Here is a 25,972-nt window from a genome sequence, read left to right as displayed (position 1 = left end):
CCTGTCCTTGCATAAATAATAATAATAATAATAATAATAATAAACTTTTCCACGTTAACGTGCGTGAAAGTATTTCAGTTTGATGCAATATTGGTTCCTTTTAGACTTGCCAATTACGCCTATCGCTTCGGGTTTTGAATTTGTTCAAAGATGAGGGGTGAGTTTACAATTTCATAGAAATCCTTATTTTTATGGTACATAGTGTGTGCATTGCTTGAAAACTAAGGGTTGTCTCTATTGCCTGAGCTTGAATTAATCACTGAGAAGGGATAAGAGTCCATTCTGTCTTTAAAGAAGAAATGTTTACTATATCTTTCCCAGGAATCATCAAATTTTCATGACGCATACAGCATGTACTTTATTCGAGAGGCCTCCCTTACTTGATTTTGGCATCAACAAGGGCAAGGAGTTGAATTGGTCTATTTGTTGGAGCTGAAATCGTTCAAATGTGAGGAAGTGAGTTCATTTTCCTTCCCAATTTTAAAGAATTATGTCCCACGATAAGTTTCCTTCAATTTTTATAGAGCAGCGTGTTTTTAGTTTAAGATTAGAGGCAAGCGGGTTACGTTAAATAAACTTCCCTAGAAATTGTCAGATTTGTATGTAACATAAAGTATATTTTCTTTTGAGGTTTCTGAGAAAATTCTATTTCTTATAGATTACATTAATCAAGGATAGGAGAATCAATCCACTTCCAAGTTTAAAAACGTGACTCACATCTTGTTTGCTTCTTTTTCGCTTGTTATTACGTAACGAAAAGAAGTAAAAAAAAAAAAAAAAAAAAAAAAAGGTTTATATCCTTTATATAGATATTGTGGATATCTTGACGCTTAACTTCGACATAGACATTTTTTTTTTTTTTCGTAAATAAGAGTATACTTGCCTGGTACTACCATATAAATTTCATACAGATAGAGGCATAGTTCTCAGTGCTAGACTATGAAAGTACTCATCGGGAGCAGTGTGAAATAGCATAATTGTGTGTGTGTTTGATCATATGTATGTTCGACGTTTGTGGAGCAATGTTATTGACTTGAAGTCGGTTATTTATTTATTTTTTTTTTCTTTAAATTCTTATTTCACTTCCTAAGTAACAAAATTCATTCATCACGTAATCTATTTTGATCTTCTTTCCGTGCGCATTTCATAATTTCTATTTTGTTCTTGTTGCTAAGCACCTATTGCATTCCATTTAGATCTGCTTCTAATTATTTGCTCATTTTCTGCCAACAGCTTCATATCGTCCGCAAATCTAAGCGTGTGTATGTTCTGTCTACGAACCCTTGTTCCTAGGCTATGGGTGCCCTTGATTTCTTCAACGTAGAGATCAAACAAAATTGGTTATAATGACTTTTGCCTGACCCCTTCCTGAATTGTTCCTTCTCTATAAAAACTAAATACAATCCACTTGTTTGCAGAATGTCTTTAGAGCACTTTTCAAACCAGAAGTATCCACTACGATATTTAACACAGTATTGCTGGATTGCGGAGTTGTCTTTCTCTTCCCACTTTTTCTGCATCTTACATTATGACAGACCAATTACAAAATAGTGGCGTATGCATGGCTTTCTGTACATACAATGAATACAAAAAGGAACATTAATACTACAATAAAAGGGCTTATTACAGATAATAGAAATGATTTCCATATTTCGTAGCTTTCCTATTGAAACATCATGTAGAAGATTTAGCTAATTTCAATGATGAATTCGAAAGTTTTTATTTCGACTATTAATGCCTTGTATTGTTGATTCTGTTGTAGGAACAAAGACGGTTATTGGCAGAAGATCCTCAACTTCTGTCGCTCCAAGCCACTTGGCAACGAAGAGCATCCAAATCACAAGCAACTGCTGTACTGTACAACCACCTTCTTTTTGCATTGTTTATATGAATACGTAGCGATGATTGATCAGACGCTTCTGCAAGGTAAAGAGTTATTTTTCAAAGGACTTAATTTTTCTAACCTTAATAAAAAGTTAGAGAAATTGATGAATATCTAGGAACGAGTCATTAAAGCACCATTTTCAATGTAAATATACAATACTTTACATGGGCTTATCTGTAGTTTCAGATTGGCGCGCTTTCTTTCAGTGCTCGTTGTCGCAAGTTCTAACCTTGCTAGTAGTAGACCGCCTCATAACCTCGGTGTTTCAACAGGTAAAACAGAAATAAAGAGTGTATTTTGCTCTACAACTAAAACACGCAACAGGCAACACAGCGTGTAACTTTTTGGTTGGCTTTCTATGTATCTTTATATTAAATTTATTATTTTCTATGTAAATATTTATACATATATACAAAGTGTTCTTTTTTTTTTGGGGGGGGGGTTCATTTAGCAGTTTTAATTTTCTTCATGTCCCATCTTTCGTTAAAGAGTCATGGTTAGATCTGAAATATAGTAACAACTTTGTTTTGAAGTTGTGTAGTGATGAGTATATCTAATATATTTGAGTACTTAAATAATTTAAAACATGAGATGTACAAAATACGATTCTGTAATGCACTGAAGAGAAAATGAGAAATTTAAATCTGAATTTAGTATTCATTAAAAACTGCTGTGAAACATCACGTAAATCGTTTTTATGGTATCATTGCCTCAGATTTCAATTTGGAGAGGAATAGCAAAAGATTTCATATTTCTTAGCTTGTCCAGAGCCATAGGTAAGAAAAAATGAATGAGATATCAGCTACTACTTTATTTTTGTGTTTGCAGGTCATACGAGTAATACGGACACTTCATTGGTGCTTGTAGAAGCTTTCTGTGGTCCCGAGGAATCTCCAATGGGAGAGCCAAAGTTAAAACGGAGGAAGACTGAAGATGAACAAACTGGACCATTGATCACAGCTAGCAAACACAGTCAGACATCCAGTTCTGCTCTTTGTCAAAATTTTCTCCTGGCCATTAGATGCTGGGACCTGCTTCATAGCACTGAAAGCCTAGAGCGCGGTGAGTAATCTAAACATTTCTATCTTCTCCGCAAATCATAGAATAGTTAGTAATAATACTGCATATCAAATATTTATTATTATTATTATTATTATTATTATTATTATTATTATTATTATTATTATTATTATTATTATTATTATTATTATTAACAACTGTTTGATGTGGAGTATTAGGACGTAGACAAGAAGCTACGCAAAAACGAGAAAAAGAACTATTTTTTAATGAGGGTGTGGAGAAGAATAGATAAAATTAATGGAAAGGAAAAGAAATTGACTAATGTATTCTTAGGAAAGAAATTGTATATAAGAGAATATGATGGAAAACATTGACTGTAATTTTTTTTTCTTTCTTTAACAATCCTTTTATACATGTACGGAAGAGGAGAAAATTGGCAGAAGCAATGGCGGCTCTTGCTAAACTCCAAACCCAGACACTTAAAATAACGGAACGAAACCTGCTAGAATATATAGTGCTGCCCAAAAATCCCGTCTCGGGGTTTTGTGCTATGATATCATCAACAAAGCGAACTCTTAAAATCCATACAACTTTTTACATACTAAAACCAGGGAGTTTATTTTAATGACAAAATGAAGGAAATAGATTGGAAATTTTGTGGAATACACTATAACATTTAAATTGAACGTTTGCTCTGAAATATTTCACATAAACTGCAAAAATTTACTTTTATATATATATGTTCTAAAGCTCAAACGTAAATATTTCCCTGATTATTGTGGCATATGTGTTTGTGCATTAATCTTCTACACCATTCTAGTCATTTAAAATAAAATGACATTATGCTCTATTTCTCTGTCAGAAACGATAAGAAAGCTTTATAATTTTATGTTGTGCATAATGCTGTTCGTAATGTATGCTTAATGAGACATCATTGTCGCCTACTTTTGATTTTGAGATAAAATCATGTGGAATTTATTACAATTGTTTCGGATTACAATGATTCAAAAATAATAAGAAAAACACTTAAACTGATAATAATATAAATTAGCGCAGATAAGGAAGCATCGAATACATATATCAGGTCTATTAAAAGCCATACACCAACTTTGTTACGTATAAAGACAGGAAAAAATGAAATGAAAAAGCAAGGTTCAAACGGAACGGAAGGGCATATTGTTATGTGAGAGAACCTAGAATGTCAGAAGGGGGGGGGGGCACTCAGTGGTGAGTGTGGTAGACAATATCGTGTCTGTGTGTTTTCTCGAGGTACTCCCGTTTCCTCCCACATTCTCATTCCACTAAATTTTCCATCATCATTCAGTCGTCTAAATCATCCGTCTCAGCCTAAAGGGCATAATCGTGGGACGTGAAACTAAAAGATTTCATTCCCAACAATGGATAATATCGTGAGGGCCCAAGGGAACAACCAATTATTGCTTTTTCATTTTCATTTAATATCGGCCGTGTGGAATCCGAACGGCTGGTGCAATTTGAAAAATGCCACCATTGTAAACCATCTATTTCCAACAGTTTTACTCTATTTTCGGATCTTTTTCATAGGGTTGGCCTCTATGACTCTCAATTTTTGATACATCCGACACACATACAAATATATGATCGTTGTACAATAAATTCTGTTGTTTCACACTTAGTTCAGACGCTTCCGTTGTGCAAGTGGTGAGCTTAGTTCACTGCTTTTGACAATACTTTTTTCATTAGCATGTATTGAGCGAATGTTGTGTCATGCTCGCATTCTTCAATTCGTCATTGGCCTATTACTACTGTGAAGTATCTGTCTATTGGAAATGAAGTGACTATGTATTGGATATAAAGCAACATGAACTTTTAAAAAACTTTGAAAGAAAACTTTGACTAGAAGTGTACATTCTCAGACACTTGTTGTAAATGCATATTTGTTAAATAAACTCGACTAGCTTCCTTCTTTCCTTTCCGCACACCTTCAAGCACAGCCTGATACTTCCCGATTAGGTCATCATTCTTGAATTGATCAAAACCACGAGGGACAGAACAACAAGGGGTATTCGACACGCGATCAAGAGAGGTGCAGGATCATCGGAGAGAAGCGGATCCCACCATTGGAGGACCACCGACTCCACAAGTCAAAGAGTACTATTCTGACGGTTCATCGCCGCAGACACCTTTAAGTTTGTCATTAGTCTAGTAGAATGAAGATGTAGAAGGACATTATCGTAAAGAAGCATCATCGACGCCCCTTGCAGTTCAACAGGATTAAGATCCAGATGTTGACTGTCTCCAGCTAATCCAGACTTCTCCAGAGAAAGATATTCATCATTCCAGATGACCAGGACGACGCCAGCCCTGTTGGATCTATCAGGCTAGTGCTCATCCTTTATCTTTTAGTCATAACCTTTCTCTTTCTCTCACCCTTTCCCCCAACTAGTCATTTTCTAAATTAGAAGCATTTGAATTTTATTTAAATTCAACCACAATTTTACAGCTAAGTACCGTGTTGTGCATCAGTTCCATCCCCATTTGATTGCATTTATTTATTACGTATTCTGAGCTATAACTGATGACACAGCACCGGCACATGGTGGAGATGTTGTGAGGCTTACGCCTTTGTTACGATCCTAAAATTTCGATAAATTACGATTCTAAATTTTCGGTAGATGCTTTAAGATCCCAAATTTTGAGTAATTTGTACTGTGTAATTTTAGTTTGTCGAGAGAAATTGAGTAGAGTTACTTTACGTATTCTGAGCTATAACTGATGACACAGCACCGGCACACTACTCCCACAGACTAAATGGTGATGAAACTATGACTAGGTATGTCATAGAGGTATACGTAACTTCTATATGACATTTTACAATTGCACATCACTATATTCAGATGGCTTTCAGAGCTGCTTTCAGTGTTCTAACTGGTATAAGTTTGTTGTTTCGAAGGCTGTAACCCTGTTTTGTGGGTGGTAGTTCACCGTGTCTTTCAAACTTGTCATCGCTGTGCCAAGTCACAGTGAGGAGTATGAGGCAGTCCTAGGGATCAAGGTTTCATAGATAGTGTGCCTCGTATTGAGCAGACAGATGTGAACAGTATCCGGCTGAAAAAAAAAAAAAGAAAGAAAAAGAAAGAAAGAAAGAAAAAAAAAAGAGAGAGAATTGCATTATGACGATTATGTGTCCCCTTCTTGTATAACTGCCTGTGGTGGAATTTGTCAAGCATTTTCAGAAAGAGAACTATATACCATCATAAAACACTATTTGAATTGCAAACTGACTTACAGTGACAGAGGAAACTAAAGAAACATGCAGAAAATCGTATTGTGACAAGTGGTTAGAAACTGCTGGAAAATTTCGTCTCGAAAATAACAATTGCTCGGAATTTGCAGAAAACGGGTGTGAAATATTTGAAGCGTCATAAACCGCCGAAGTATACAGAGAAGCAACTCTTTACAATAGCAGGCAAATATAGAAAACTTCGTTGTGACATTTTGTATCCTGACACAATGACGATTATCATGGGCGTTGAAAGTCATTTTTGATGTTCCGGAAATAAATTGTCAGGAAGCGGCAGACATTATACTTAAGATATTATGGGGATTCCAGCTACTGTACGCTACAAAAGCACGGACAAATTTCAGAACAAAGTACTGATATGAGTGGCCATTTCGCCAAAGGGTGTCACCCCCCCCCTTCCCCATTTATCAATACAGTTAATGGTCCAGCAATCACAGCCGACATATACACCCAAATGATGTCAACCTAAGTTGCTCCAATTCATTAGCATATATAATGATAGTGATAACTATGTATTTTGGCTAGACCTCGCAACCAGTCATTATGCCAGGAAAACAACTGTCTGGTTGGCGACCACTCAGTACCATTCGTGCCACGGGACGCCAGTTCATCAAATGTCCCACAGGCATTTCTGATCTCTGCTGGCTGCGGACGTCTACGATGGGAGATGAAAACAAAACTGCACCACAGCCCCTCCGTCGCATCACGACCAAGCTACGGAACTTGTACTTCAGGCCCGTCCAAGGTACGCTGAAGAGGGTACGCCACAAATTACGGCGAAATTGAAGACCACGGACCTTATGCATCATTGTAATAAGTAAAATGATTTGTCAGCAGTGTCTCTATCATTGCGTTGGTATTTTCAAAGAATGAACAAATTTGCCTGGTAGTAATGTCTTTTTTTTTTTTCTGTGTTAACTTTCGCCCATACCTTTAGTTCTTATCGCGTGCATCTTTGATGCATGTGATTACGGTCTGTATTTCCGGTGAGAGAGCATTACGTTGGTTTGGACACTACCTTAAACTGTAAGTCCATGTCTCATATAGCCTCGATGCTGAAGAGGGACATGAACTTCAACAAACAAATAATATGCATGCAATGAACGCTGACATACTTCAACTGAGTTTGGAGAAATTACTGCAAGGTTGAAGTTTCCACTGATTGTCTTCTTGGTAACAGTCTTCAAATAAATATATATCTTGCTAGTTTTTCTTTCGTGCAATACATAGTCAGGAATAATTTTTAACCGTAGCATCAATCACATCGGGGAAAATGAAAGCAGAATTGACATCCACTTGATGACGAAGCTTTATCTGTTGAAAGTATAAAGGTAACCAAGAAAGTTCTGTCGCTTTTTGTGGAAGTCTCTGTTCAATTGGCCCTCACACCGTGAGTTGAATGAGAATGGAGACAAGACGAAGGTCAGTTGTTGGTGTGGGTATATCCAACATACTACCTGGTTATGGCAGGTCAGTTACAACCTGAACTTGCGTTAAGGATAAATTGAACATGGGAATTCAGGCAGCAATTGAGGCGAACAGTGGCCAGACATGTGAGGAACTGGGTGGAATGGAATTCAGTGTGAGTGGAGAAACCATTCGGCAGTACCTCCATCAACTTGGGAAGCACTACAAGTTGGGTTGATTCGTCCCACATGATTTGACTCCGGGGCAGAAGGCAACGCGAGCAGACACCTGTGTTTCTTTGCTGTCTCGTCTGAGGAAGGAGCCTTTTCTGGACAGGGTGTTGACATGTGATGAGAAGTGGATCCTGTACGAAGCTCCACGACACCGTCATCATTGGTTAGCATCCCATGAGCCGGTTCCAAAACAGCAGCCGAAACCAGCAGTGCACCAGAAGAAGGTCCTCCTGTAAGTTTGATGGAGTGCTCGCGGCATCGTGCATCGGGAACTGCTACCAGTTGGTCAGAGCATCAATACAACTGTGTACTGCCAGCAGTTGAGCCATGTTCAAGAAAAACTCAAAACTCTGGAGCCAGCACTTCTGAATCGCAAAGGGGTCCTCCTGTTACACACAACCTAAGCCCCATGTGGCTAGGATGACCCGGAACATTATTCTTCGCCTTGAATGGGAAACATTATTGCATCCGCCATACCACCCGGACATTACACCGTCCGATTATAGCCTGTTCCATTCCTTGGACAATCACCTTTGAGGACGCCAGTTCAAATCTAGTAGAGGTGCAGAATGCATTTGATACACTGTTCGCTTCGCGACCCTGCAAGTACTACGGCGATGGAATCCATGGCCTTCCAGAACATTGGCAGAAGGTCGTCGATGCTGATGGGGACAATTTTTGATGTTCCAGATACGTCTTAGGTGACATGTTGATGTTCAAAGTTGGTGGGCGAAAAAGCGACAGAACTTTCTTGGTTACCTTTATAGTTCGTTATATTTTTTTCATTTCTGAAGCAAGGAGAAGGAGAATGAAAAGAGTTGGATACAATGCTAGTAAGATCTGGAGTATTGAGCGTCATTGAGAAGATCACCGGAAAATTAAAACACATAATCAGATAAATACGTCGATCTAAGATCGTCCAAACAGGAGCGAAACATATCAGGTGCACACAAGTTGTTAGAGTTTGTTTGTGTTCATCAGCCTCTCTAAGAAATCTTCAATTGGCCTTTTATTTCTTTCCAGTGGCGTTATTAGTGACAGGGGCCGCGGTGGCTCAGTGGTAGAGCGTTCACCTCTGATGCATGAGGTCCCTGGTTCGATCCCAGCTTGCGCCAAGTGAGCTTTTACGTGAGCTTTCTCGGGGTTCTTCCGTTTCCACCCATTTTCTCTATTCCACCATTTCATTCATTTCTCATCATCACCGTCTCTTTTAGACTAACTGGCATAACAGTGGACGTAAAACAAAGATTTTTTTATTTATTAATAACAACTCTGTAAATTGTAATCCAGCGTTAGAAATCGGACTTGCTTGTCTCAAAAACACTGTCGATAAACTTTTCAGTTAAGTTCATTTTCGGTGGAAGAACGTGATCAGATCTTTGACGACTGTTCAACTGACATCTCCATTATTACGTTTGACAGCATGTCATTAGAAAAGGCAGTACATAACTTTACTGTTGATATATTATGAAATTATTTTGCTTTTGTTGTTTCTTTTCCGCAATATATACAGTAAAGTTATTGGTAGTCATTTGTTGCGTAGTTATTTAACAACGTCCAGAAACCCCTACAGAAATATATTAACGCAATATGTGAAACATTACGGAAGATGCCACATAGTAGTTGATGAGTAAGAAGGAGAATCCAGCATAAAATGTATGGCTCACCCACAAACAATAAAGTTCCTTACTTTTATTAAAGTGAATGTGGAGGAGGATGTTGAAGACTATTTCCTTTCAAACTACATGAACAAAGCAAGCTTCATAAATCTTGTAAAGCGCCTCCTGGAAAAAGTTGTGGATGCATTTACTGACACGAACTCCTCTGTTGCAGCAAAAGCCATTGAAGTAACAGCAATAGAATCACAGGTACTGGTACTTGCTGAGAAAGATACAGATCTCCTGTTATTGTTGATCATTTATGCGACAGATCAAATATTCATGTTAATGGCCTGTTTGACTGGTGAAGAAGATCACATACAAAACATTCGACAGATATATGAATATATGAAAGTGTATGTGCTTTTTTCCATGCATTCGTCGGATGTAATTCAATTTTTGCTCCTTTCAGGAAAGCAAAAATAAAGCTTACAAACTACTTACTTCGTCATCAAATAGATATCTTCAGTTCTCTTTTATCTTCCCTGACATGATTGATAAAACGGATTAAAAATGCTTCGTAGTTGTGTATTGGACGAGAGAAGGAACAAATATTAACATAGCGTATCATGTTTATTTGAAGATTAATTCCAAGAAAATAATGGATGGAAACTTCAACCTTGTAATAATTGACGAAAGCAGTTTACTAAGTTCTCCACCTACATAACGTAAACGTTGGAACTAAATGTGAAACAACCGTAGTTATTGTGCAAGTATCGTATTTATTTGATATTTAATGTATTATTTTATTTGCGCTAATTTACATTATTATTTTTGTATTATTTTTGATTAACTATAATTCGAAACAGTTATAACAGTTTCTAAAGGATTTGATCTTAAATTAAAAGCAGGCGAGAATGATGCCTTTTTAAGCACACATAAAACCTTATTAAGAACCGGATTCTCAATAATATAAAATCAAATAGTTCTCTTATTTTTGTGATAAAGAAATAAAACATGTCGTTTTAAAGTGACAAAAATGGCCTACAATATGAATGCACAAATGGTTATTAGTCTTCTGTAATCAGGAAGATATTTACGTTTGACCTTTACAACATGTATTCAAAAAGGAAAATTTTTCAGTTTATGTAAATTTTTCAAAGGAGACGTTCGATTTAAGTTCCAGTTTATAGTTTATTCCACAAATTTTCCAATTCATTTCTTTCATTCCGTCATGAAAATAAACATTCTTGCTTCTGCATGTGAAAAGTTATATGTATTTAAAGATTTCAGTATGATTTCTTTTCGCTAGCTATGCTGATGACGTCATAGCTTTTTTTTTTTTTTTAAATTAAGAGTGCGACATATTCCAGCAGGTTTCATTTTGTTGTTTTAAATAACTGGGTTAATGTGTAATTTGGTTGGACTATAAAATTTTCCTTCATTAAAGTATTTGGCGTTCTTCCTAAAGTTAAAGTTTAAAGGTTTTATGGATTAAACTTTGAATGGGACGAAGACTAAAAGATAAAGAGTTTATGGATCGCTTTTAGTTTTAGTTCCATTTTTCAGTTTACTCGAACAAAAATATTTTCTCCCTTTTTATGCATACTATAAAATCAATGCTTTTAAATAATTATAATAATAAGTAGGGTGGATTGATTTAAATGTCTGATTTAAATCACGATTTTAATCAAGATTTAAATCACTTGATTTTTTAAATAAAAATCGTTGATTTAAATCAAAATCCGAAATAAATTAATTTAAAGTGAAAATAAGTAAAATCCCGTTTCTGTTCTGTTATTTCGATTATGGAAGATAATCATAATACAATGAGACTCAAATGTATGTAAGCACAGTATGAAAACGAGTATCATATAGAGAACAATCAGGGAAAATCCCGTTTTGAACGGATAACGGGTGAATCCTGCTTTCTTCTCTTCGTAACATACGGTTTTTAAATCGTTAACTATTCCAACGGGAAAATCACCATGGACATTTAAGGCGAAAATTCTCTTGTGTCCACGTCTATTTGTTTGTCTCCAGATAATAGGAGCGCATTTAGAAATTTATGTACTAAATACATAGAAGTTCCTCGGGATCATAATACGGCAAATTTTGGATGCGTTAAAATATCAAATAATACTTTTGATAAAGTGGATACTTTCAAATATCTAGGATCAATATTAACAGACTTAAACCATATTCACGAAGAACTTAAATGTCGACTAAAAGCAGGGAATTCTTGTTATTAATCAGTTCAAAATCTTTTGTCGAGAAATTTGAAGCTTAAAATATATAAAACGATAATCATGCCTGTTGCTCTGTATGGTTGCGAAATATGCTCGCTTACTATGAGGGAAGAGCATATACTGAAAGTATTTGAGAACAAGATCCTGATACGAATATTCGGACCCAAGAGGAACGGGAATGGGGAAGGGCGGGAACTTCATAACGAGGAACTACATAATTTATACGGTTTACCAAACATTGTTAAGGTCATCAAGTCTAGGAGATTCAGGTCAAGTAGCCAGGATGGAAGGAAGTAGGAACGCTTTCAAAGTCTTAATTGGAAAACCAATCGCAAAAAGATCATTAGGAAGACCTAGGCTCAGGTGGGAGGGAGGACAATATTAAGATGCATCTCTCAGAAATAGGAATACAAAGTAGAAACTGGATCCAATTGGCTAAGGATAGAAGTCAATGAAAAGCTTTTGCAAACGTGGCATTGGAGCTCCGGGTTCCATAGGCCATAGAGTTAGTTAATTTTAGGCAAAATTTATGTACTTTATATGCATTTCGTGCCGCTCTAGTTCCGATTTTTTTTAATATGCCCCTGCGAAATATCAATAACTTTCGTGAAAAGAAAAGTGTCATGTTGATAAATGTTACTGTACTTTTTCCTTAATGCTGAAGAAACATTGTTTGGGATTGAAATTGGTTAACGATTGGGGATTAATTCAAAATTCAACCCCAATACTTTCACTTAAATGGCATAATTAACATTTAATACTAATTTCTAATGTTTTTTCTTCAGTTCGCGACTTGTATTATACGAGGATAAAGATTTGATTTAAATAAAAAAAATCGATTTAAATAAAAAAAAAATCAACAAAAATAATTTTTTTAAAAAAATATGATTTTTTCCACCCTGATAATAAGTTTTATATATATATATATATATATATATATATATATATATATCATCTTTTTTGCTAAAAATAAAGGTGCCGTACCGTTGCGTAACACCAGAAATACATACATATATAAATAAATACCTTTCAAATTTTATTCAATATCATGAAATTAATTCTTCAGTTCAGAATTCTTAACTTAAAATGCTATTTACTTTGAATGAGTAAGCGTACATACTTTATTTTCTAAGAAGTATTTACAAGACTTCTTTTAATATGTTTGCAAAAGGACGTAGAAATATATATATATATATATTTACTCATCACTATATTATTCAGCTATAGCACAATTGTATGTTGGCTTCGAATAGTTAAAAGAGCACTTGTGGAAGCGTAAATTTTCCGAACCCGCATCCATTGAAGTAATGCTTAAATAAGTGACGTTTCCTACAGTTGAAATTCATTTGTTATGTCCTAATTAATTTTACAGTAAAACGACAACCTAGAACCCCTGAAAAATTCAGAGACCCTGACAAACAAACAAACAGAAGACAAAAGAGGAGGAGCCAAGAATGAAAGATAATTGATTGACTCCATTTCATTTATTTATTTATTTAGAAAGTGAAGATATGTTAATATAGTTAATAAATACTATTAATGTTATTACTTTGTTTATGCAGAGTTCGTGAAGTTGAGTCAGCATCTGAAGGTGGACACGTGGCCGTGGCTACAGGGCTTCCTCATAGACATGATGCTTTATACAGGGAAGTTCCAAGAGGCGCTCATCAAAATACACCAGGGCTTTGATTCACCATGCAAGAAGAATCTACGATTAACCACCGTTTATTTTTGTATGGGAAAATATTCAGTGAGTATTCAGAGCAGAGTACGTGATGTAGAGTCTACCTCAGGTATTGGGGGTCTTGGTTAGATCTCTGGTCTGCTGAGTTAGTGGTGGATAACATCAGGAATGACTTTCCTCCCAGATTGTCATTCCACCAATTATCTCATGATCATTCACTTCCATTAAGCATGTGGTTCCTTCAGCTAAAGGGATGTTATATAAAATATTTCATTTAATATTTTTGGACACTTCTCAGTGTGGCAGTTTTGTACTGGAGTCCATTAAAACCTCTGAATAACTCATGCTGATGGGACATGATTATTTTTCTGTAAATGAGAGGTGTTCGCACTTATAAAGATTACTCAAGTTCATGCGCTAATTGTGTATGTGAAATACATCGCATATAAATGTGAATATTGAAATCTGTACAATGTCGCAGAAACAGGAGGTAGATATGTTCAGGTAGGCTACAAAATATACTGCGTACGTGATCATTTTTATCTAAAGTACATGTCATCTCCTGTGAAAATCCCTTAATTGATCTATTGATTTTGCTAAAAGTAAAAATGACGTAATAATAACATGGGAAATGTATTATTATTAATTGTGGACAGCGAAAAGAATAATTTCATGATCAGGGTGCAACTATTCTCTGTAATCTTCTATCAGACCATTGACTTATGAAAAAGAAATTTTCTCTTTCCTGCTACATCACAGATTTATTTTCAAAATGCGGAATAATTATGAACTAAGAATATTTCCTGTCCATTATGAAGAGGTTACTAAAACGTTGAAAAAAAAAAAAACTGTCCGTTTCTGAGAATACTCGTAAAAGGGAGGGTACTATCGCGTAATATTACGTATTTTTCGAAACAAAAGAAAAAAGAAAAACAAAAGGTATCCATTATTAAAGGAGATTTCACTGTGGTAAGAGCCAGGAATAAGTTTGAGAGGAGCCCAATTTATTGCTTACTGTTAATTAATCCATCAATTTATATTCTATTCGTGCCATTTTGCAAGAAGTTTTGTCAAAGGGCGTGTCGAAAGGTGCAAAGCGCACACTTCGAGGATGCACGCTCGAAGTCTACAAATGGAGTGCATACTAAATAATGTGCACTTCGTCAAATTATCTTTGATTTGCACTTCGTTCTAGCGCCTCATCGTGGTGGAATATAGAACATTGATAACAAAAGAAGAGAAAATTGCGTTTTTTTTTTTTTTTTTTTTTTTTATCATCAATAACTTTCCGGTTATATTAAAGATAAATATATTGTACAGATTGACAATATGAGACAACCATAAAATGACTTAAATGTTTGTTTCATATATTCCAACAGTTTTACCGTACCTGCAAGTATTTGTCATCTCGGATCTCTCACGCACAGATTAACAAGAGCGGAGCGTAAAGGCAATAACTATATACATATTGTGTTATGTGCATAATAAAATCATAACAACATAAAAACTGCTAAACTATTGGCGATGTTGTATTTTATTAGACATGCTTGCGCGAGGGAATATTTAATCCACCAAGAGGAGAGTAGCATTGGTAATTAGGGCGCTGATGACACTGTTACAGGTGCTATTTACAAGTCCTTAAAAGTAACTTAAGAAATTCATTGCAGGCGATTCTGAAAATAGTCCATCACAAATAGCACTTAACATCACTTACACTCGAGGACAATTGAACTCACGTACACAGAACGAACATTTCGAATGTTATATCTCTGGATATTGAAATAGATGCTTTGTGATTTTATATTCATCCCGAAGGAGAGAGTTTTTTGTGAAAGAATCGGTATTATCAACCACATACACATATCAAATACCCGGCGGGAGATGATGTGGTTCGAATACGCTAAAACTGTAGGTTCATGTCTCATATAGCTTCAGTGCTGAAAGGGACGCTAAATTTCAATCCAATCCAAAACATATATGAGATCGTGCGTCTCTTCGCAACCAATGCCTAACGTGCACATAGCCTCAAGTGCAGTTCCCAGCGGAAATGCTTGCCGTGGCTACAAACGCGAGTATTTTTCTTGGATCGCACTTTAAGCTGTAGGCTTCATCTTATATAATATCGGTCCTCAAAAAGTACGTTAAGCTCCAATTAGCAGCAGTAAAAAGAATGATTACGTATTAAATTGATTTCTTAAAGCCCTTTTCGGTGTTGTGGTTGTACGAGAAGTGGACTATAGTTTAATATGGAGTCTGAAGCATTTCTAACTGCACTGGGAATCGAACCGAGTATTTCACACTGAAGATCGAAATGCTTACGAGGAAGCTAGAACGTCAGATATTTCTAGTAACTACCTCGTGGAAGGAACCTATTTACTATAGATCGTGTATGGCACAATATGCTTTTACTTTTACAAATCTTAGCGTCTCATATTAGATAGCAGTGTAGTAAATATTATTTAATGTATTGTTATTTTCGAGTTTAAGTAACATAAGATAAGAGAAGAGAGTAAGACATGTTTGTCTCCTTTCCCCAGGCTGCCTGTGAGCATGTGTTGGAAGTTGTATCTGCGTTACCTTCAGGATCTGGACAGCTTTCAACGTTATTAAAACAACCAACGAGAAACAGACATCTTCACTTTTTAGCCATGAATAAGACTGAAGTTCTGCAGTATTGCGTTAAGCTTCTTGTTACAGCATTTAAGGTAGGCAAATATTCAACTCAGTTAATACAATTTTCGTTTTCATAAGAACTCGAGAGTAGAGATTTAGGCAATCTTGTTTAGTTTAGTTGCGATACTAGGCAGTCCTCTTTATTGGTAAGTTTAGATTATCATTTTATGTAGACTTAGAATTTCAATAAAGCTGAAGGCTCACAATTGAAGAAGTGTTGAAGGTGAAGACGCTTTTCAACAGGAATAGGGCCAAATGGAGTAATTGTGAAACAAAAACCCATCCTTTTGAGTGTACAGCAAAAGCTGCTTGGATTAGAACATGAAAGAATACCATTATGTACGTTACACAAACATCTTTTAAAACAGCTCAGGTGCTTTTCGTTATTACGTTTAGTTTTGCTGGAAAAATTGAAAATATGTGTTTCAAAATAGCCTCAAATGCAGGGGCTATTTTGAAGCAGCAATGGGGCTATTGTGAAACACCCACATAACTTACAAGATTGAAGACTCTAAGACTGAAGGCTATAATAAAATGCTTTTGGTGTAATGTTTCACACGACAACATTTGGTTTAATTATGTCTGATAGTTACCCATTCATTTCCTGTCAAAAATTAAATGAATAATAACTCGAGTTTTTGGTACTTACTTTATCAGTAATAACTTTGCAAATGATGATGGAGTAAGAAAAATTACTTTCATATTCTGTCTTCACCATAAATCTCTCTGTTTCCATGAAAAGCTGCGTATCATGCAGAAAATATCAGTTATAAAATATCATGCCGTTGTCGTGATTAAACGCGGAAAAATAGAAAATAAGATGAACATTTCACAGCTTGTACTGAACAATAAACGTAGACACACACACCTGTTGCATAGCATGAAAAGTTCCAAGATTATGTTCTCATTGGAATACCTACAAACAGTCTTAGCTTCTACACTTTAAACACATCAACAATCTCTTCAAAACAGTATTTAATATCTATCAGCAGACATTACCATTGCGGGAGTAGGCAAAATGCCAATGATAGCCGACTCCTTAATGAATGAAATGTCAGTTTCGACTGGTTTAAATGATTTCTTGTTCACATTTAAGGCCCATAACATCAAATTCATCATGAGGTAGGACTCTTAAAACTGTCATAATATAACGATATGTGGTACTATTTCGGCGACATCCTTTAAAAGTTGCAAGAACAAAGTGTTCTGGTCTAATGCACTCTATTTTAGAGTCCTCTCTTTCGACAAAATCGTCAGGTCGTGGGTCATCCAAATTATTTATCATCAGAAGATGCTGTGAGACAAGCAATCATTCTTCAGCAAGCTTCAACAAGACATTCTTCGTCGCTGCTTGAAGAGTCACGAGCCTTCTATTGTTTTTCCTTGGATGTTCTACAACTTAGTGGCACTGAAACATCATAGTTAACACGCAGTCCTTCATATATTTCAATGTTATCATGTTTCATAATAGTCCCTTGACTTTTGACCCATGTGGCCCCTCCACCATGCATCATTTCACTCATTACTTACATGTTCTGTAAAGTCTAAAACATCCTCTACAAGAATATCTATTTAGTTAGTTAGAGAGGCATTTAAAAGTTTTGCGAGAAAAAATAAGTTTATTCGTTGAAATATGGATGCTTTCAAATTATATTTTTTCTCTCAAAAACTGTCATACTTCAGATATTTGACATATATGCAATAGATATAATAATACATTTTTATATTATATTTTTTGAGACTTCAAAGTCACAAAGTTCTGAAAAAAAAGGGGTCTTTCACAATAGCTCCACTTTTTGTTTCACAATTACCCCACTTACCTTACTTCAAGACTAAGAGTCATGAATTGTTTTAAAACGTCTCATATTATGGCGAAAGGGATATTAAATAAAGGTTTCCTGTGGTTTTAGATGACAGTTGTAAAACTCAAATGGTGGCTCAGATCTCGTTTTAAATAGTAAATCCCTTCTGAACATTCCAATAATATTGGCCCGTTGCCTTTTTTTATGTAAAGGAAGAGAGAAAACTTGTAATGGTGCTTTAACACGTATAGTCCAATGAACACTTTACTTGAAAGAATAGATGGAAAACATATATTAATTAATTTCTTTTTTAGACTATGTAGACTAGTTTCTACGACCGAAGATTTAAATCGTCAAATAGATTTAATTTTATTCTTTAGGTCAGAAAAGTAGTTATAATGTGCATATTTAAAAACAAATCACACTCAATAGTGCAGAGAATAAAACAAAACGTTCAAAATTGTCCCAAGACTAACCCTAAGATTACAACCAGATTTTATTTCTGCTAATGTCAGGCGTACAGCAGACTATATATTTAAGTTATAAATATACAAAGGTTGATTTGTTTCTATCTGAGAAGTTACATGCAGCAGCACCTGTCAAACCCAGTTTTACAGAACAACAAAACTGTAGCCACACGTATATCAGCCTCTCAGCTTTGGTGTAGCAGAGTCAAAGTGGTGTAGTGAATAAAATGCCACCGAAAAAATCAGTTTTGGAAAGGATATGTGATGACTCTTTTCCATGCAAACTCTAGCATTTCCCGCACATTAGAACAGTGTCAAAACAATTGTTTTGTGGCAGGACGGCCTAGTGTTAGTGTTATAGCTAAACATTGTGTACAGCAGCCTACTTCACCAACGAAATCGCATCCAAAGAGGACGTCACTGAAACTCACAAGCCTTGTGCTAAACAAGATCAGGAACATGGTGACCTATGAGAATCCCTTACACAACATATTATGGCCAAATTATTCGATGTGTCCCAATCAACAGTGACTCGTCCATTCCATTACTAATTGAGGCTAGTATATATGTGTTAACACCACAGCCTATCGTGGACCAAACAGAGTAATGGCATAAGGTTGTACGAGCACCATCTAGCTGGTGACTTCTGGAAATTTGTTTGTGATACTGGATGAGGCATGGATCTACCTAAATGAAGGTCATCACCTACGAAGGTGTTCATGAGAAAAACCGAGTAACTTTTTACATGACTGTAAAGGAAGTTTTTTGAAAGGTTGTTACTGGGTTTTGTTACAGAGGTAAGCTCAAGATTAATATCGGAAAAAGTCAAAATTAGTGCGTCTTGTTACCAATAATTAGGTATGTAATGGGGAGTATACCTATCTAATCTTCAACATATACTCACCTTAAATTCAGTGTATGCGAAGGGGGGGGGGGGGGATACAATATTGTTTCACGACACTCATCGTGTGGAACTGCACAGGACAAAGCTTCAAGTCAGTGGGCTTCTACCGACATATACAAGCTACAGCTGGTACCTATGCGATATTCTGGAGGCTTTACTATGCTCCTTGGATTACTGTGCTTTTGGACTTCTTAAAGGATGCCTTTCATCTCGTGAGTTTCGCTTCTAAAAAGCCTGCAAGCAAGAGTGGGACAATATACTCCGGTACAGCCACCGAGGTCTGCTACGGTGAAAGCTATGATTCGTGCAATAGTCCGTGCCGGTGGTCTTCACATCAAGTATAATCGATGATGGTGGGTTGGAATATTTTAGGTAATCAACATCTTAAATTTATTTTGAGGAAAGTTGATCAGCCTTCATAAAATAAATTCAGTTAAATGCAAGAGTTACTCTGTTAATAGTATTGTCGTACTCTCATTCTGGAGTCTGAGGCCAAATGTTCTTCTGAATTCCTATATAGGTATGAAGCTAAGCTTGGCATAAGAATTAAAGAACACTTTTGGAATTCTATTTAAAAAATGGTTTTATTAGATTTTTTGAAGCATTTGTACTGAATACAACAATACAGCTGTTAAAATTTTACACAGAATTTCTTTTCATATTGAAAGAAGTTTATCTGAAGTTTATCGTAGAACTAGAAATCCGCCGTTAATTAGCAGTCTATTCGCTAGGTAAATACAAGCATTGAAGGTTTTATGAGTTTTACGTTATATTTGTGTGAATTATGAATTCATAAACTAGAAGAAAACAGATTAAAACAACAACACCTGGCAGTGAACAGACAAAAGGAAATGTCATCAATACAAGAAATAAAATGTTAAAATAGCAACAGCTTTCAGTGCTTTAACTCCAAACAGAAAGTTAAGCACTATACGTTATTCTGTGACATATTTTGCTGTCAAATCCTTTTTACAGTCCGTTCCAAGCGTCTTTCAGTTCTTAAGGAAGTTCCTGAAAGACAATCATTACAATAGTGATGTTACATCATTACAGTAGAAGTTTGCGTTTCTCGATACAATGAAACGTTGATTCTTGATAAAATAATAGTAAATATAAAACTGAAGAATTATAAGAATGAAGATTAATTCATTTTTTTGTCCTTTGTTTCATTTTCCCCAGAGAAATAAAGGAAACTATGTATTATAGGAAGTGAACCAATCGGGTTTAAACTTGACCTGCTGTAGAAGCGTCTGAAATATTACGATGTTCAAGGTTTTGGTTACTAAGTCATAAACAATCAAAGTTCTTAAGCAGCTCATTGGGTAGAATAAAAACGTCAGTGTCAGATATAAATAAATTAAATAAATAAATAAAATAAAAACAAATGAATGAAGAGGATATTATCACCGAGAGAATTTCACTTGTTTTATTACTAAATAATACTATGGTATGCATATCTGTTAACAGGAAATAATAATTTCTCATACGTTAAAACATTCAAAAGACAGAAAACCTGGGAACGATTTCGAAGCACTTCTCTCCTTCTCCTTAGCGCATCTTAAAAAACAATGTTACTACATAAAACATATGACGCATTGTTCATTCTGTAGAGTGGAATAAGTTTGTAGTTCGTAGTAAGATTCCCTTCTTTTCCAAATTTATGGATAATGAAAAGTCCCTGATATGTACTTGTGCAAAAGATAAATAGAAAGTCAATTGACGATCTTGAACCGCGAGTCACTCAACAAACTGTTAAGTGACATAGTAATTGTCAATAGAGATTTTTTTCCACTTGAAACATTTAAATACATACTGAAGAAATACTTGCTGTGTAATAGCATTTGAGAAACCAACTTGGTGCTGTTTTGTGGAATGGAACATTTTCGTATTCTCTATTTTAGAATCCACTGCTGTATGCCAAGAAGATGAATTACCGCCGTAGATTACGCCGTCCTGACATTTTGAACTTGAAAATACTAAAAACATCTTCATGTTTTATTGAATTTGAAAATACGTAATTTATGCCGACTCGGGCTTAAAGTAAATCTTAAAAAATACCTATTATGGGATGGAATTATATTTCTTATAAAAACTTCTTTTAAAAAATATGAATCGAGTTTTAAAAAGGTACTAAAAGCCAAAAATAAATAAATAAGAATAATAAAAACACTAAAAAGCAGACGGTAATAATAATAATAATAATAATAATAATAATAATAATAATAATAATAATAATAATAATAATAGTAATAATAATAATAAAGTACTTCAAAATGGAAATTATTCCCTAATGTAGTATTATTTCGATGGCAATTTTATGAGTCCTTAATATGTTTCGCTTGGCATGATTAAAAAAAAAAAAAAAAACAGATAATGCTAATAAATTATTTTATGCTTTCACGCACTGTATTATTATCATCTGCTTTTTAGTGCTTGAATTATTTTTTTTACCTTTTAATGCCTTTTTTAAAGTCGATTCATTTTTTTAAAAAAGTTATTATTATTATTATTATTATTATTATTATTATTATTATTATTATTATTATTATTTTTTTTTTTTTTTTTTTTTTTTTCCGTTATCCAGTAATTTAGTTAGATACGTAGACTAAGGTTAGGAGAAACTCCCTATGAAATGGATCTTCCTACGAAACATACGTGAAGAAATGCGTAATAATCAGTTATCAAATTATTGAAATATTTTTTTTATTATTATTATAGGTAACTGCCTTCCTCGCGAATAGTGTATTACACTAGTAAAAACCGCAACAGAATGCCACGTAGTTTTAAATGTAGTTAGCCTTTTACACATGAGATGGCGTTAGTGTATCAGTTGCAGTGGGTTCGCCCTAACATCATTTAACAGCTGATAGTTGAGGGTGATGATGTTGAAATTCTTCGAATCAGACGAAAGGTATTGGGCCGTAAGGATGTATGAACTTTCCACAAAACAATTTTATTTCAGAAAAGATGCAAATTGTCTAAAGCAGCCACTGCTGCTGTGACGTAATATACTCCTTCCATTCAGAGATAAGTTCGCTGGACTCATTTACTTACAAATTACTGAAGGAAATAAATGTTCTTTAATGATTAATTTCCTTATATGCTAAAAAAGACGGATGTTTAATAAAAGTGAGTAATCGTGAAATTAAAATTTTATTCTCCCATGGGGAAACGAACCCGGGACCGTGTGAAACCAAAGATACACACGCTAACCACAAGACCAGCAAGGAGAGCTTGTAAAAGATTGAGACGAATGTGCAAATAAGATTCTTCATAGATTACAATGTTTCCTTTAGACCCTTTTATCAGATTTCGTGTTTTTACTAATGTAGAATGGTACTTTACCAATATATATATAATGTGTAGATCCCCGATTGTTTATTTGTGAGAGCTTGTAGTACATCTTAAACATCACCTGTTTGAACATTTGCCTTCGAAAGTGTTGATGTTCTTGAGATAAGCGAAAAACCGTGAATCGTCAAGTAGTATTCTCAATGGTTCAGTGGTCATTGCCGAAAGGTTCGAAACTTACCTCCTAAAACTCTGACTTTTTAATTTCTCATTCTCCCATTGTTAAGAGTTTTCTCTCCCTGCGCAGTCCTCTGATGCTTTAAAAAGAGTTCTTCACGTAAATTCGCAGGTTTTACTCAGAAGCTATGGTTCTTATTATGATTAAGAAAATCACAACTTTCCTCAGAATAAATGCTGTCCGATAATTTGTTTCTCCAATCCTAAGCTTGCATATGTAAATGTCCCCACATTTGAGTCTATTTTTGTCCCCTCTCTGTTTCAGTGTCGTCAATCACTAACTCACATGGCCTGGGATCAAACTCCGACTCTTGAAACCAGATGTAAGCCTTTAGCAATGGCCATCGTGACTTCCTATAGGCTCAAGATATCTTAGAAGGCTCAAGATATGTAGACAATTTAAACAGGAAACATAGACAGAAAAGTCAGTAAAACAGCCGCTGTCATTCTGGAAATTTCGACCTCCAAGATGCTTTCTCATTGGGCTACCAATCACAGAAGAAGTGCATAATAGTCTAGCAAAAGTTGAGCAAGACCGACATGTAAACAGTCATGACAATACCAATTATCTAAACATTCATTATTAGTGTTAAATCATCCGGAGAAAGCTGGCTGAAAAAGTTCTTAACTGTATGCAGTCCGAATTTATTGTTGAATTTCTGGTTGCAGCATGCTGTAGGATATGTTTTCTCATTAGGCGTTGCAGGAATAATTTTGTTTTTTACAAGTTAATTAATTAATTATTGCATTTTTCAATTTCTAAAATGTATAAACTTTCCTTGGGAGTAGCTAGCTTATTCGATTAGTTAAAACCGCATCGAATTATGACAACGATTCTCGAGATAATCGACTGCACACATACAAACATACAAATACACACAAAGTCAAACTGAGAATCTCCTTTTTTTCTTTTATTTTTTTTTTACAGGGCGGTTAAAAGAACACGGTAGCGTCGATGTGTATCTCATCGGATGTTTGAACAAGGGATGGCTAAAACCAGTTTTTATAACAAACCGAAACTGGTTTGTAGAAAAAAAGAGAAACATTTCACTTTTCTTCGATTTTTCACCAAAACCGTTTTCCGTTTTCTCGTAAAGAGTTCTGGGTTTTTACTGAAACCAATGTGATTTTCGCCGAAGCCGGTATTTTTTCTTCTTCTTGTAGTACTCACACCCAAATTAACACGGAAGCAAAAGGGCTTTTACAGAAAACCGAAACAGTTTCGAAAACACTTCCGTAATTTTCAAAATCCCGTTTCATTTTTCCAAAAACCTATTTTTTGTGCTCACAACTAATTGTTGTTTTTGTTTGTTGTACAGCAGCTGTGCATGAAACGTAGCCTGGAGACGGATATCGCGCTGGGCCACATGCTCGTTCTCCTGCAGTTTGACTGGCCTCTGGAGGAGGAGCTGTTTCTTCAGGTGATCGAGAAGATTCGACAGAAGGGGAGCTTCTCCTATCCATTGTTTTCCAGTTACATCATTAATGTGGACATGTTGGAGGAATTCATGTATTTGTCGACAGAGCTAGGTGGCAGCATTGCTCTCGATATTATGCCTCTTTCTGCAGCTCAACTCACCAGGTAAAGTATTTTCTAATCTATTTATAAGATTGATTTAGAAATTAGGGTTCCTGAAATCAGATTCACTGATAGGGAATCCCCAACATTAGAATAAGCTCATTTCAGTGTGTTTTACTATATCAAGTATGGCTGATATTTCATAAGTTGCAGGAATATCCTTGCACTTATTAATTTATTTTTTTTTTCTTATACAGATTACTGCGTTTCGATCAGTCAGTCAATGGACTATGTTTCGAACTTACTTAGTGCTTATCTTTAAGTTTTTTAATTAATTAAATTGAGAAATGAAATACAATTAAAAAGTGTACGTGAATCTATGCCCCGTCCTCAGATTAACATTACATAACTAGAGATACCAAGTCTTTGTGTAAGTTGACTTTTCATTTAAGAGTACTCATACATCGGGTGGATTCATGAAGGCTTCTTTTTTAATATTGATTCCCGGCGGGAGCACATGTGGTTCGGTTTCCACGCTAAGCAGTAGGTCGCATCTCATACAGTCTCGCTGCTGAAAAGGGTGTTAAACTCCAAATCAACAATCAATATTACAGTAATTCCAGGACTTATGCGTTTCATAAACCTTTACGTAACTTGCAGGTCGAATTTATAAATTGCTTAAGTGTAACTTCGTAACAAAGAACAATATTATATAAAGTAATATTATACAAATGAAACATCATGCAGAAGTATTTAGTAAGGAAATATATTATTATATTAACGAAATGTTTGACATAAAGCTGTATTTTAATTTGTGATATTTATAACGTAACTGCAAATTGACGTAAATCATAGGTTTACTGTATTTCGTTTTCCCCTTTTATTAAAAATCTTGAAGATGAACGCTGTGTAACTTCTAAACGTAGTTGTTTCTAAAAGAAGAGAAGAATGATAAGTGAAAGGATATTCCTATAATAGATTTCAACCTGTCTGAAGGTTTGCCATAAACTCATGGCAAGTGTGTAAGCTTGTTCGGAGCTTAGTATGACAAATCTTATACGTTCAACAAAATCAAGCAAGCAAGCGTTCAACTATTTTAACATACCAAGAGAATCACGTGAAAGTGTCTTATTATTACCATAATACTTTTGCCTCTGCGGTATAGACGTCATTAATAATGTAGTATTTAAAAAGAAATTATAAAGAAATTGGTAAATGAAAAAAATATATAACTCACATGTAAAAGACAGGCATAAGCAAATAAGTCAGTATTCCTTTTTTTCCTTCAATAAAACGGTATAAGGAAATGGCAATAGTACTTGTATTGATTGTTCTATTCTTTACAAGATGAACCAGATAGATAAGACTACGAACACACAAAAAGACTTTTAAACTTTTAACAGATGCATCTCGGATTTGATTTTTATCATTCCAATGTATGATTGCCTTAATAATTAAAAGACTTCATATTGCATTTCCAGCATTACTTGGTTATTCACAGAGCAGAAGGGTAGAGGAAAAATATATATATATATATGTACCAAATACTGTATGCACCAACTATAAATGTATACAGTTTTTTTTTTAATTTTATTTAAGATACGGTTTTGTAGTACGCAACATCAAACGGAAGTGTGTGCCATTTCGAAGATTTCCCAAATTGTGTACGAATTATAAAACATTATTGTTTGAGGTATTGTTAAAACTAATCATAACATGA

The 25,972-nt window shown here is 35.0% G+C and overlaps 1 protein-coding gene across 2 annotated transcripts in view; it reads left to right on the top strand.

Moving 5' to 3' along the window:
• IntS10 (integrator complex subunit 10) overlaps positions 1–25,972 on the top strand; it is a 59,349-nt gene that overhangs the window by 30,639 nt on the left and 2,738 nt on the right. The window contains exons 8-12 of one of the 2 annotated variants that reach the window (XM_081729936.1): positions 1,763–1,926; positions 2,714–2,947; positions 13,238–13,425; positions 15,897–16,064; positions 24,056–24,315. In XM_081729936.1, the coding sequence (XP_081586062.1) occupies positions 1,763–1,926; positions 2,714–2,947; positions 13,238–13,425; positions 15,897–16,064; positions 24,056–24,315 (1,014 nt within the window). Of the gene's footprint in view, positions 1–1,762; positions 1,927–2,713; positions 2,948–13,237; positions 13,426–15,896; positions 16,065–24,052; positions 24,316–25,972 lie in introns of both variants that reach the window. The other variant, XM_081729935.1, reaches the window with a different exon arrangement.

The sequence above is a fragment of the Thermobia domestica genome, chromosome 11, assembly GCF_964235325.1.
Source record: "Thermobia domestica chromosome 11, izTheDome1.hap1.1, whole genome shotgun sequence".
NCBI classification, from domain to species: Eukaryota; Metazoa; Arthropoda; class Insecta; order Zygentoma; family Lepismatidae; genus Thermobia; species Thermobia domestica.
This window is presented reverse-complemented; position numbering and strand designations above follow the sequence as displayed.